The following is a 14,212-nucleotide window of genomic DNA, read 5'->3' as shown; positions in this document are numbered from 1 at the left end:
ATTTCTGCACTACACCAGTTGGTTGGCCCCACATGAGACAGACTGTTACAGTTTGATTGGAGGTGTACAATCTGTTTCATTCAAAGGCAGCCTTCCTTGTTTGATCAGTGAGATCTGTCAGTAATAGATTGAGGGGCCAAAATATCTTTTTTGCCTATAATACTCTTTCACTGATGTTGACTTTGGTCTCTGAGACCAATGTTATTTGCACGTGTTGAAATTTTGTAAATCCACCCAGGTGAATCTTAGCCAAGGAGTGATTCAACATCATGTTGAACTAGTACATTTTACCTGAGATCCCTCACTATAGAATATTAGGGATCAGGCTGGATTAGGTTCAAAGTTTAACTCAATTTTTGTTCCCTTTCTCTTGTGTTTCTCTTATGTATTATTCAGTGCTTGTTTTTCTCACTGCTCTCATTTCTCATGCAGTGAGGTTTGTACCTAGAACTTGGTGTGACACCAAATTTCCCCATCTCTGAAAACCTGAACTTCTGAAATTCTACTGCCAGCTCTCCTTCCACCCTGTTTCCCTAGCCTTTGTAATCATGCTCATTCCTAGTCCTTGTTCCCTTCTTAGTCTCTCTGTGAATAAAGAAATTGAATGAAGAAAACATTTGTGGGCAAAAGATTCTAATTTTTAACATAACTATTTAAAAATTATTAATAAATTACACCCAAAAAAGTTCAATGTTTCAAGTCTTGCTGGTAAATGTGACTATAGATACTGAGAAAATAGTGTGATTTTAAAAACCTTTAGCTTACTTTACCCTCTGTGTTCATCAAATTCTATCAGCCTTGAGAAATCAAATCTGGGTATTTTATTTATTTCTAGTCTTAGAACACTCTGCAGTCTTAGAAGGAGATCATAGCTCTTGGATAAATGCTTTTTATTGAAACCATTGGATATATTTTTAATGGATCTTTAAAGACATTTGAAAATTAATTATCATTCCTAAGGAAAAGGCTGAGACAGGTTATATTCACGCCAGAAGTTTCCTAAGAAGCCCTGTTTCACATCCAAGAGAAAGACAGGCAAACTTAGTGATGTGCTGCTAACTGGAATAGCAGCCAAATGGAGTAGGAGGAAACTTACTGAAATAAAACATTTTAGTTAACTTTTTTAAGTATTAGAACATAAGTCCTGGTAGAAAGAGAAATCTCTTGTGCTTCTTCTCTTGCTTTATTAATATCTGTCAACTTATTTAGTGAAAAAAAAATCATCTTGACAAGGAAGACAGAAAAAATTATCAATTGACAAATTCTACTTACAAGCAGAAGTGAAAACAAATTCTAGAGAAAAATACAGTAAATGGAAAATTCACCATAATTAAGCCATCTCTATCCAAAGAATGTGGCATTATTTAAATATTAAGAAATAATATGTCCCAGAATGAAACATCTGTTAAAAAAAAAAAAAAAAAAAGAAAAGAAATAATGTGATGTTTAGGCTAACATAGTATCTTCTTATTAATTAGTATTTAATATGCAGGCACTGAACAATTCAGTAACCATTACTTAACTTAGGCAGTGAGAGAAGATGGAATGTAACAAAAAGAAGCCTTAATATTTAATATATTATAAAATATGTAAACATGTATAATATCATGCACTTATAAAATCAAATCATAATTATACTGGTCTGGAGGGGGCAGTATAAAAAATCACACTGGTCAGCTTACAAACAATTGAGTTACTTCAACTCAATAGCATTGAGTGGCTTGCTATATAACGTTTTTTCCAAAATGAAAATAGCAGTAGTAGCCTATTGAAAATTAAGTGGAAATATAGATCCCTTTCTCAATGGCAACAGTAAGAAGATAAGAATAACTACGATGAATGTGCAGGATCTCTATTTCCCATTTCATGTTTTCTTCTATCAGGTCTGTACTTTAACACGAGAAGATAACCGCTCATTGGGTTTTATTCCTCAAGATGAACAGCTGCACGTGCTGCCTCTTTATAAACTTTCAGACACAGATGAGTTTGGCTCAAGGGAAGGAATGGAAGCCAAGATCAAATCTGGGGCCATCGAGGTCCTCACACCCCGCCCCAAGAAAAGAAGACGTTTTACTCAGCCAGTTCCCCGTTCCGGGAAGAAGAGAGCAGCAATGATGACAGAGGTTCTCGCGCATAAGATAAGGGCTGTGGAGAAGAAATTTATTCCTCGAATCAAGCGGAAAAATAATTTGATGACAAATAACAGTAAGGCTTCATCGCTGCCACTTTTCGGTAAGGCTCACGTAGACTGCTAATTTTCTATGCACACCTTTCATTGGCAGAAGGATTTGCACGTGCCCTTTGCATCTTATTTTTCTTCTCTTTCATGTTTGCTCTACTCTCTTAGGAATAAGGCATTATGACAGGACAAACTTTAGATTAGATGTCAATCAATCAAGTTAAATCTTATATAGTCTTAGAAGTATTATTCTTACATAGAGTTCAAACTAAAACACTGAGTATATTTCTACATACTTGCCAAAATTAAGTCAACAAAAAAGTGAACCTTCAGTATTTCTTGTTTTTTTTCTATATATGTTTAAAAAAAAAAGAGTCCTTATTGTTCCACAGCTATTTTAAAGCCCTGCTCCTTCTCAACATACGTAAAATGACATCACTTCACTGCAGATCTTATTTGATCAACTTTAGCATCAATTTTAGTCATCCAGTCAACAAACATTACTTAGCACCACTTTGGACTCTTCTAGGTATTAGAAATGTAACAGTGAAAAAGCGGGGGGAGATGGTGCTGTGAGAGAATTTCTTTTAAATGGGGCTGTCAAAAAAAAAAAAAAGGATTCACCAGGAAGGAGGCATTTGAGTGAAGACCTAAGGGAAGTAAGAATCAGCAGTGTTTTTATTCGGAGAAATAGCATTCCTGGTAGTAAAAATGGCAAAGTTCAGGAGACAGGAATTTACCTGGAATACTTGATGTAAGTAAGGAGGTCAGTGTGGTTGGAGCAGAGCGTGAAATGGGAGAAAGGTAGGGAGTGAGATCAGAGAGGTAGGAGGGACATCAGAGCAGTGCATCTTGGGCTTTGTAGTTTGCTGTAAAGACTTTGGCCTATATTGTGAGTGCGAGGAAGGTTCCTGGAGATTTCAGAATAGAGAAGGGTTATGATCTGATTCAAACCAAACATTCCAGTTACTGGATTGAAATTATAGTCAAGTGGGGCGGAGAATAGAAAAGTAGGGTGATTATAAAGAGGCAACAAGTGTCAAGATTTACATGTTCTGTATCATTAAGAATAACAAAGTTGGGGGAGGGTATAGCTCAAGTGCTCGAGCGCCTGTGTAACGTGCAGGAGGTCCTGGGTTCAATCCCCAGTACCTCCTCTAAACATAAAGAAATAAATAAACCTAATTATGCACCCCCCTAAAAAAAACTAACAAAGTTTTTCATTCTTTTTCTAATTTCTGATCTTCTCTTAAGAAGAAACACTGTTCTTGTCATAACTTGTTAACTCTGAGGTGTGGCTCGTATTAGGAAATCAAACTATTGTAAGTGCTTAGCTATTTGCCTTTATTCACCAGTTTTAAGAATACAACTTATTTTCCAAGCATCTTACAGTGTGATCAATTAAAAAAAAAAAAACTTAGTATCATTTTGATCTCATGTTTTTTTAAAAACATAATTTATGTTTCAATTCATATTAAGTAGATTTTTCTTCCAACTAAATTTGAAAATGCTTTAAACTTCAAGTTCAGATTCTTAAATTCAAATTCCTATCTTTGATTGGTAGAATCCCATAAGCTGGCTTCTGATTCTTTGTCCTGACCCTGATTGTCTTTGATAACTTCCTTAGATTCTGTTCTGACAAGATGTTCCAGGCTCATCTTACATAATCCTGCCCCATATCTAAAACCAGCCATTCCTCCAAGGAGCCTAAAGGAAAAATACACTATGATTTTATGCTGATACTCAGACTTAGAATTACAGGATATTCTTTAACATCTTTGATTTTTATATTTTTAAGAGAAGTAATCTTTTTTTTTTTTTTTTTTTTTTTTTTAAGGTGAGAGAAATAGCAGTGCCGACATTTCTATAACACTGGGAAAGATTCAGTAAAGAGATAGTAAAGAGGCAAGGCAAGGGAGAATAATCATTCCTTTTTCCTTGTAGCTCCACTTTACAGATATTTTATTTAGGTTTATTTTAGGATTCATATTTCTGGTTCCATACCGCTTGTTATTTTTGGTTTGTTTGTTTTTGTTTTTTAGGTTTTATTTGTTTATTTATTTGATTTTTCAGTGGAGGTACTGGGGATTGGCTTGCTAGGCATGTGCTCTACCACTTGAGCTATACCCTTCCCCCACATACTGCTTGTTAATAGCATTCATAACATTTTCACCTTTGTGTCATTCCCCGGTAGCATCTTTACATGCTATTTTAAAAAATATAATATATACCCTATAAGTAGCCATATGTACAATATTTGGGCCATAACCTCTTGTCGTCTCATTAGTTTACCCATAAGAACTTTTTTTTAAAGGTTTAACCAAATCATTAAGACTCATCACTTTTTAAAACCTTGCCCTCCTGTGATTTATATTTTGTTGACAACATAACCTCTAATAGTAGATGCAGCCATAGATAGTAGGATGGATTTTTTGATATACCACTCCTTGGGTCCTATGTGTAGGTTCTCTTTAGAAATGAGAATTGTCGTGTCTCCAGGTTGTATCATCTGAGGGAAAATTACAGATATTCCGATCTTACGTTTGCTATTTCTTGGTCCTTAAAATCCACTGCTTTTGCCTCTCAGACATCTTTTTTTAGAACCTCAAAAGAGGGAGAATATCCTCAAGAAAAAATATTTCCATTTGATGTGAGTGTTGATATATATGTCAGGGCAGATGACCCACAATGGCCAATGTCATAATAACGCTCTACCTACTTAGTGAGAAGAAACAGCTTAACTGCTCTTGTTCTGAGGGTTACCGATAATTTTTTTACATGACTTTCCTTTACCTAATAATTAATTTTGCCAGTTATGATGCTTTGATTACCCAGAAATCTTTGTAAACTATTACTTATTTTTACTTTTTCAACAAATGATGTCATGCAGTATCTAAAATGTATCTAAAGTGCTCTTTGGGTAGTTAAATATTGCTTTTTGTCATTGTATTATCACCTGCATTGTATTCCAGTGTATAGTTTAAGTATTACTTCACAGCCAATTAGGTCATTTCTAACATCTTACTATTTTAGACAATGGACATCCTTCTGGCTAAATTTGTGAATTTATTTATAATTATTTCCAAAGGAAAGAATTCTTTAAGAAAAAAATATTGGGTGGAAAAAACATACCAAAACTACCTACAATTTTTAATGTGTGCATATGTTAGCCTTAAAGACAGACAATAAAGAAAGACAATAATAGGACAAAACTAGCCAACATTGCCATCATCAGTGTTTTGTTTTATTATTCTTTGTACTTCTCTTTAAAAATACTCTTTAGAGACAACAACTACCAAAACTAGTCTGTATTTATCTTCATATTTGGTGTCCTTTTCTCTGTTTAGGGAGTAAAACAGAGACCCTGCAACCTGAAATAAAAAGTGAAACTGAACCCCATCTTATCTTCAAAAGTTCGGACAACACTAAAATCTACTCACCAACCCCATTCATTCCTCACCCAGTGAAAGAAGCAAACTTAGCTCCAGGTTTCTCCTGGTGCCCTAAGACTGCTTCGATCACAACAGCACCTTTTAAGAATGATGCATCAGTTTCCTACGGGTTTTCAGAAAAAGGTAGCAATCCCCACTGCACAGTGCCTTCTGCAAGACACAGTGGTGCTAACGTAGCTGCTGGGGAATGCACTGGATTTGCACAACCTGGTGAAATGGTTCCTCTTCCTACCTTGTCTACTCCCATGACAGATTCCCTGGGTTATTCTGAGCCTCCTACTGGTCCATCTGAGCAGCTAACTTCTAAGCCAAACCAGCAGCCCCCATTCATCACTTCTCCTCATGAACTTGCCTCCTCCCTGGTGGAAGAAGATGAGCAGCATTCTGAAGCAGATGAGCCTCTATCAGATGACCCCTTATCAGACGACCCCTTGTCACCTGCTGAGGAGAAATTGCCCCACATTGAGGAGTATTGGTCAGACAGCGAGCACATCTTCTTGGATGCCAATATTGGTGGGGTGGCAATAGCGCCCTCTCACGGCTCCGTTTTGATTGAGTGCGCTCGGCGAGAGCTTCATGCTACGACTCCTGTCGAACACCCCAACCGGAATCACCCTACGCGGCTCTCGCTTGTCTTCTACCAGCACAAAAACCTGAATAAGCCCCAACACGGTTTCGAACTAAACAAGATTAAGTTCGAGGCTAAGGAAGCTAAGAATAAGAAAACTAAAGCCTCAGAGCAGAAAGACCAGGCAGCTAACGAGGGTCCTGAACTGTTCCCTGAAGTGAATGAATTTAACCAGATTCCTTCTCATAAAGCATTAACATTAACCCATGACAATGTTGTCACCGTGTCCCCTTACGCTCTCACACATGTTGCAGGGCCCTATAACCATTGGGTCTGAAGGCTTTTCTCCCCTTAATGCCTTTGCGAGTGCAGTGTATTTTTTCAAGGTGCTTTTAAAAGAAAGTCATGTTGTCGTTTACTATATCTTCATCTCACCCATTTGAAGGCTGAGGTAAAAAAAAAAAAATTGGGGTGGGTATTTCTTAACTGTGACTATATTTTGACAATTGGTAGAAGGTGCACATTTTAAGCAAAAATAAAAGTTTTATAGTTTTCAATACATAAAGAAATGTTTTGGTTAGGTGTTAACCTTGATAGAATCACTCAGTTTGGTGCTTTAAATTGTTTACTATGAAACGAGTCATTTTTAGAGGATTTTAACAGGTTCATGTACTATGATGTAAAATTAAGACACAGTGTTAACTCTACACAGCTCCTGGTGCTTAACCACATCGACACAAAAATAAGCTGAATTATTATTTCATGGTGCCATTGTTCCAACATCTTCCAATCATTGCTAGAAAATCGGCATATTCCTTTGAAATAAACCAATGAAATGTTTTCTCTTAAAATATCTCTCCTGTATAAAATAATTCATTATTGTTAGTAATGGTTGGAGGCTGTTCATAAATTGTAAATATATATTTTAAAAGCACTTTCTATTTTTAAAAGTAACTTGAAATAGTGTAGTATAAGAATCCTATTGTTTATTGTTTGTGCATATTTGCATACAAGAGAAATCATTTATTCTTGCTGTGTAGAGTTCCATCTTGTTAACTGCAATATGTATTCTAATCATGTATATGGTTTGTGTTTTTTTTTTTAATGTGTCCTTTCTCATTCAAAGATTAGCTACTTATATAAAATAGTTAGGTCATGCAAAAATTGTTAATTCTCTCTGAAATTTGAATTAGGAAGCATATCACCAATATTGAGTCCTTTCTTTGGAACTAAATAAGAGTGGTTTCTTCTGATTCATTGAGCAACAGTGGCCCTAATTTACTTTCACCCCAGCTTTCTCAATATAATCCATGAAAGGTTTTTCTAAAAGGAGGTGGGACATAAAAGGATTCCAAAGAGTCAAATGCTTCTAAAGTTTCAAGGTGATAAAATACAAAAATTAAATAGCAAGAACCCTATCCACCCCAAATGGCCTTATTTGTTCTGAAAGTCATTCTGGTACAGACTAAAAACAAAATTCCTGTAGAAATCTTTGGAAAACAAGTTTCATATCACCATCATACACCCCACACCCCAAATAAACAGTAAGAATGGTATTATACATATGGTTTGTCCATTAAGAGCTAAGCCAGAATAGTTTATCTAAGCATATTGGTTTTGGGGAAGTGTTAACTCATCTTTTTCTAAGTAACACGAAAATAAGCATTCCATTCATTTTAGTTAGTCCTCCCTTTATTCCCATTCCTTTATTGACTCATTTTATAGCAGAACGAAAGAGATTGCCCAAACAAAACATTTAGAACAAGAAATTTAAATGAAATACTTGATTCTGTTAAAATGCAGAGGTGCTATAACAAAGTGTCAGATTCCTTGGGGGTATGGAAAACCAAATGGTGCTTCTCCCTTGGAAATGCCATAGGAAGCCCACAACCGCTAATACTCAAAATTCTGGTGCAAAAGCAAACAGTTCCAACAAGCTATCTAAAATAAAACTCATTGTAACTTATATTAAAATAATTTATGGTGCAAAGTATCAGTTTCAAGCTTTTGACTAATTTTGACTAAAGGAATATGAAGGGATTGTAAATAACAAAATGTCCATTGATAGACCATCATCTTGTCAAGTAGATTTCTGCTTCTTGAATATGTAAAATAGAGTAATTCATTGACTTGTTTTAGTATTTTGTGTGCCTTAGATTTCCGTTTTAAAACATGTATATTTTTGTGAGCCTAAGGTTTCTTATACATATGAGTATATAAATAAGTGATTGTTTATTGTTTCAGCTGCTTCAATAAGATATTACTAGTATTAGACTATCAGGAATACACCCTTGTGATATTTCATTTTAGACTTTAGGCCTTAGCTCCCACTAGAAATTATTTCCTCACCAGACTTTGTGGATAAAGTTGTAAGATCCTTTATCCATCCTACCCATCTATCCATTCTTTCATTCAATTCTTATTGATTGGCTGCCAAATTTAAGTATTAGCTTTTGTTTTTCCTTGAATCACCACCTATGACATAGTAAACTTGAAGAATTAAAATCTTAAAAGATACTTTTACACATTTTTCAAAAACCAGCAGATTTCCTTCAAAACAATCCATTGTAATATATCTGCAGCAATTCAAATCAGTTTGTCACTAAGTTTAAACAAGTTCCTTAACAATCTAAATTTGAAGCACCTATGTTGACTTAGAGGAATATTGGGATTTGTGGAGTTAGTTGCAGTTTACCAAAACCAGTACATGAAAATATCCAGTCTCAACTAAAATGTTACCATTCGGTTACTGTAATTAACACCATGAATGGCCTGCCTCAACTGATATAACTCTGTGGTGGGAACCACACATGGTTCCTAACTTGTTCAACTCTATTTCATAAATTTTACAGTTTACCATCCCATTGTCTGCCCTGTGATATTTTCAAAGTTCATGCTTATTCAATGTTCTGCAGCATTGTGATTGTTTGCTGGTACACTGTTTTTAGAATGCTCTTTCTCATGAATCAAGGAAATAAATTTGTTTGGAATGACATTTTCACTCAGAAAACTGGTCATCTAACATTATTTCTACACCTCTGTTTTACTGTAATATCATCTTTTGTTTTACCACTTTTGTAGCACTCAAGATGGGGTTTTAATCTTACGTCTTTGTTCATCGTATGATAATTCACTGATACATACCCCGAAATTAGCCCAGACTGTTCCTAACATGTTATAAATGTACCAACTATAATGAGAGAACAACTCTTGCCTGTTGTAGAATCCTACAAAATGTCCCACTGCCCTTCAAAATCCCATTTTTAATGGCTCTCAGACCATCAATGAAAAAATTTTTTCCTTGTGCTTATCAGCCTCACCTACATCTTTCCAATTCAGCAACAAAGTACCAATACATCATGCCATAAACCTGACTGAAATATATTGTTATTGGAAAGTGAGGCTAGCTGAAAATTTATAGCTATAGGTAAATTTTTGCAACATGTTAGCAAAATGTTTGCATATTAACCTTCCAACATCTTTATTATGCAATCTGCATGTGGATGAAATAATTTCATTTGTTAAATATAGAATTTCAATTAGATGAGATTCATAAGCAATTTACTTAAGACATAACCCCAATACATACTTAATTGAATGCATACCCCTGTGTAAATGAGATGCTGACTTAATTCATATGAAGTAACCTACTTTCTAATGTTAATACTTCAGTGGACTCCTACTGATTATCATTTATTTCACAATAGCATGTATGAAAATAACCCCAACCCTATTTACGTTTAGTCTTCTTAAATTATATTGAGATCTCTTATCTGGGACAAACTTTTAACATTGCATGATGACTTCCATCAATAATAGGCACAGCATTTCTTTTGAATGTGCCAAGTAAATCAGTAGCTGTATGTTACCTTTAATATATAGCTACTTTCTATTTCACAACTTCTTGACGCATGGAAATCTTTGTCTAGGTTTAGTACAACTGCGAGTTTTGATCTTTTGTACAAATTTATGACATGAATTATGAAATAGGGTAATGTGGTAGTGGCCTCTCACAGCGCTGGAGGGCATCTTAAAAGTCATGCAGTTCAATCGCAGGGGCCCAGACAGCAGATGTTAGAGTTTTAATTAAAATTGAAACAATCAAATGAAGGCCACGTTGAGGTTAGGAGGACTATAGGAAAACAAACTCGATCTTCTCGCCCACAGGGAATTTTATCGCTGTGAAATAACCTTATTTTTGGTACAAGTCAAAAATCAAATGGCTTTGGGTTATTTTCTGAATGGTTCAGGGAAAGAAGTTAAGTGAAATTAGATCAAAATTTCCCTGCCTGCCGAATTTTGTGGGCCTTGTGTGGGAAATTTAGCTGATTTTTACTTCTGAAGGTGTCCTGTTAACTCATCCCACAAAATGTGGCAATAGTGCTATTTGCTATTTCAATAAACAAATGTCAAGTACTGATAGAATACAGGTTTTTAATTCTCCTGGAATAGGTGTTTTACATATATAAGGACTTATAAAAAGAATGGTTGGAAAGTATCATTGGGGAAAGTTTATTTCCACTGTATATACTATCTAGCCATAGCTGTACAGTCTATTCACACCTCTTGCCTTGTTGGCCTTACAATTAAGTCCCAGCATAGTTTATTTTGATAGGGCTGTCTACATGTTGTGCACAGCTCCTAAACTTGCCCTTACGTGTATTGAACTTGTGTAATTTCAGTGTCAGTGGTGTGGCACACTTAACCAAATGACAGAATCAATACCCTGATTCCTCTAGCAGTCTGGATTCATCTAAATCAAATTGTGCTCCATGTTGAGCTTTGTTCTAAGTTTTAGAAAATGATGCCATTCATGGCTCTGGAATGCAATTCAGAAAGAGTAAGTGTGTCATTTATCAGAAGTAGAACTTGTGTATTTTCTTAGAATGTATCTAGATTCATTGGAATCGTTTTGCTTTTCTCTTGTGAATAAAATGGGGACTAAGTTCCTCTGTTACTTTTGTAGACAGTGGAACTGGCTTTTATTCAGGACATCACTCTTTTTGTCCACATTAAACTCTACACTAACTCTCTGCGTTCCAGTATCTAGATGACTTTGTTTCAATACCTGCTTCTTCTGGGCACCCCGTCAAATAAAATTGTTCACTTAAGAAGGCATGTTTTTTGTTCCTTCAAATAATCCAAGTGTATTTCTTACCTTCGCCACTCCTAATTTTCCCTTCTTCCATAAGAGCCCCACAGTGTGTTTTACTTTTGGTAGTAAGCAATATTTAGTATTTCTAGCTTTAAAAGTCCAACATTCATGTTTGTTGGCTGTACTACTTTCCCATCTTAATTGTGATGTCCACAATCATGCCTGAATCATAAAATTTCTTCTAGTCTGTTTAGCTATAGATGTCTCTTAAATTAAAATAGAGCTTAGTCTAAGGCAGAAATGTTACTATAATATATATTAGCTGATTTAACCCATTTATGTTTGAGTGCAACTTTGGAAACCCTTGGTTAACCGTATAAACCTAGTTTTCCTAAAAATAAAAATTTTGTTCCTAGCAGCTGTTATGAAAGGCATTCTCTTGTCTTGTTCATCAGGAAAGAATCTTGCAGCTGTCAGAAACATTTTCATTTTTGGAGAAACAATATTGGAAACTAATTTGGTTTCTTCTCCATTTGCTTAGGTATAAACTTATCATCTTTGACCAGAAACTCTGGCTGTTACCATTTTTGTTTTCTCATTTAACTGAAGCTAAAATCTCATTAAGTGTGCTTTCATTCTTTTTACAGTTTTTAGCTTTTCCTCTGATTTTCTTTAAACTAAAAGTCTGTTGCTTCCAACTACTCTGTTCTGTCTCCATCCTCCATGTCCCCTACACAAATACACTCAGTTCATTTTAAGAATAAGCAGTAATCTTGGTGAAGTTGTCTTGTCCTGTCTTTTAAAGTCATTTTTCACCAATTCTTTTTGGAATAATACCAAAAAGAATGAAGAGCTTTTATTCAGCCCTTTCAGGTAGAGGCAAATTCTGTTTTTAGGAACTCCAGATTAGCATGGAGTGCTTCCTTTGCCTCTCCCAACAATGTCTGACCCTCAACTCATTTATTAGTGTTTGGGTGTTTTACAGAAAGTTGTATAAAGTGACATATTCTAGCACTATCTATTTGGCTTTGCTATTTCTGTGTAACACATCGTGCTAATTATCGATTATCTGACCAGTGACTTTGAATTAGCGGGTGTGATCTATAGACTAAACAGTATTTTTTGCATGTTTTCATCTTTATCTCCTATCTCAATTTTGTGAATGGTATCTGTTATCTAATGTAAGTTTACCCCTTTGGAATTTGGTTGTTGGCAATAACAGGAACTGTTTTATAATCTGGGTGGGAAAGGTTAAAAAAGTGGACTGAAAGTAATCCGAAGACTTAAATAAGTCAGTCATCAGAAGCTCTTTTGAACACAGTAGGGGGAAGTTAAGGGACTGAAAAGGAGAATAGTGTTCCAATAAGCAATCGGCAGTTTCACCTACCAGCTCAGCACCAAGTTGTAATATTTCTTCTCCCCACTTAATGCTAGTTTTATCTGAAAAATAGCAGCTCAAAATAAGGAACCATTTCGAAAGGAAATATGGTAGCAAGAAGGATTATAACCCTTGTACTTTATAATGCTTTAGGTTATCAAACTGCTTTCCTATGGGCTGCTTTTTCTTCTGCAACACTGAGGGTTGGACAGAGAACAATTTTCCCCTCTTACTGGTGAGGAAGCTGCAGGTTGGCAAGAATAGCAAATGGTTTGCTCCGAATCACATGGCAAGTCAATCCACCTCAGACTAAAACAGGTAATATCTGCAGACGGCTGAATGCATTTCTGCACATAAACTATGACTTAGAGAATGTTATCCAGTGGAAATTTTGTCAGACCTAATCTTAGAATAGTATAAAATCGACTTACTGTACACAGAATATGCTTCTGAAGTATTTTGTTTCCACTATTTATTTTAGCCAGCTATTTTCTTACGCATACTTCAGAAGGTCTGCCCAAATTCCCAGGACTTCTGCATTAGGGCTTAGATTAATGAAGTTTTATTTTTTTATTCTGTTAAAAAAATTTTTTGTAATGAATGTCCCTGTACTACTGAAATAAAGGGAAACCTAAACAATAATTTAAAAAAATTTTTTTAAAGACTAAGGTCAGCAATTCATAATCAAAGTTGAATGTTTTTGTATACTGAAATGCAATTTTCTTGTAGGGAACGTGTTGGGTAAACTGACTATTTTAGTTTCCAGGCACTCATGGTAAAAATTTAAAATTGTTGGCATCTCTAAGAGATAGCTCTTTATCCCACTGATTTGAATTTGTTTTTTTTTTAATTCCACTTTTCCAGGCACATAAAATTTCTGGGTTAAAGGTTAAACATACATTTGCCCAGAGTTAAGAAAAATAATGAGATGTATTTGTAAAGTTTTTAGTAAGCTCTTTATAAACATAAAGAGGTAGGAAATCTGGTCTATTTTATCAGTACATTATGGATTACTAACAAAAAACTTAAGTCACATTGCCCTAAATAATCAAATAAATTCCACTTTTGGTAATTCAGTTCAGTAAATACCTATCCTCGCTAATATCTGTGATACTATAAAATAAATGGCTGACAACATAGGACTTACAAAAGAGCTCTTTAAAAAACACAAAGATATAAGGTCTCTTTTTTTTTTTTAACTTTTATGAGATAACATTGTGATAGGTGCTTTAAGAGAAATATTTTTCCAGAATGATTTTATAATAAAAATAAAGGGCAACTTTTGCATTGTGACATGTGGGTGAATGGTCATCTTTGGGTTACTATGAACTCATGAAGTGTTCCCTAAAGAGAAACTCTTCAAAGCTACTTGGCAGAAAGAAAAACATTGATTTCTGGTTTCTTCATTTTCTGGTATGCTCTCTGATGACCTATCAAGTAGATTTACATGCATATCAACGTCTAGGTTCAAAGAAGATCCAATGCTTCTCACTAGTGGGAGCAAATTATTCAGATTCTTCACCACGGTGAAATAGAGTAG

At 35.1% G+C, this 14,212-nt stretch overlaps 1 protein-coding gene across 6 annotated transcripts in view; it reads left to right on the top strand.

The window, feature by feature from the left end:
- Window positions 1–9,209, top strand: part of TET1 (tet methylcytosine dioxygenase 1) — a 110,431-nt gene extending 101,222 nt beyond the window's left edge. For 5 of the 6 annotated variants that reach the window (XM_031461181.2, XM_010985816.3, XM_064488109.1 and 2 more), the window contains 2 exons: window positions 1,884–2,232; window positions 5,527–9,209. In XM_031461181.2, the coding sequence (XP_031317041.1) occupies window positions 1,884–2,232; window positions 5,527–6,536 (1,359 nt within the window). In that variant the 3' untranslated portion in view covers window positions 6,537–9,209. The remainder of the gene's footprint in view (window positions 1–1,883; window positions 2,233–5,526) is intronic. The other variant, XM_031461182.2, reaches the window with a different exon arrangement.
- The last annotated feature ends 5,003 nt before the right edge of the window (window positions 9,210–14,212 follow it).

This window comes from Camelus dromedarius, chromosome 8 (assembly GCF_036321535.1).
Source record: "Camelus dromedarius isolate mCamDro1 chromosome 8, mCamDro1.pat, whole genome shotgun sequence".
Classification (NCBI taxonomy): Eukaryota; Metazoa; Chordata; class Mammalia; order Artiodactyla; family Camelidae; genus Camelus; species Camelus dromedarius.
This window is presented reverse-complemented; position numbering and strand designations above follow the sequence as displayed.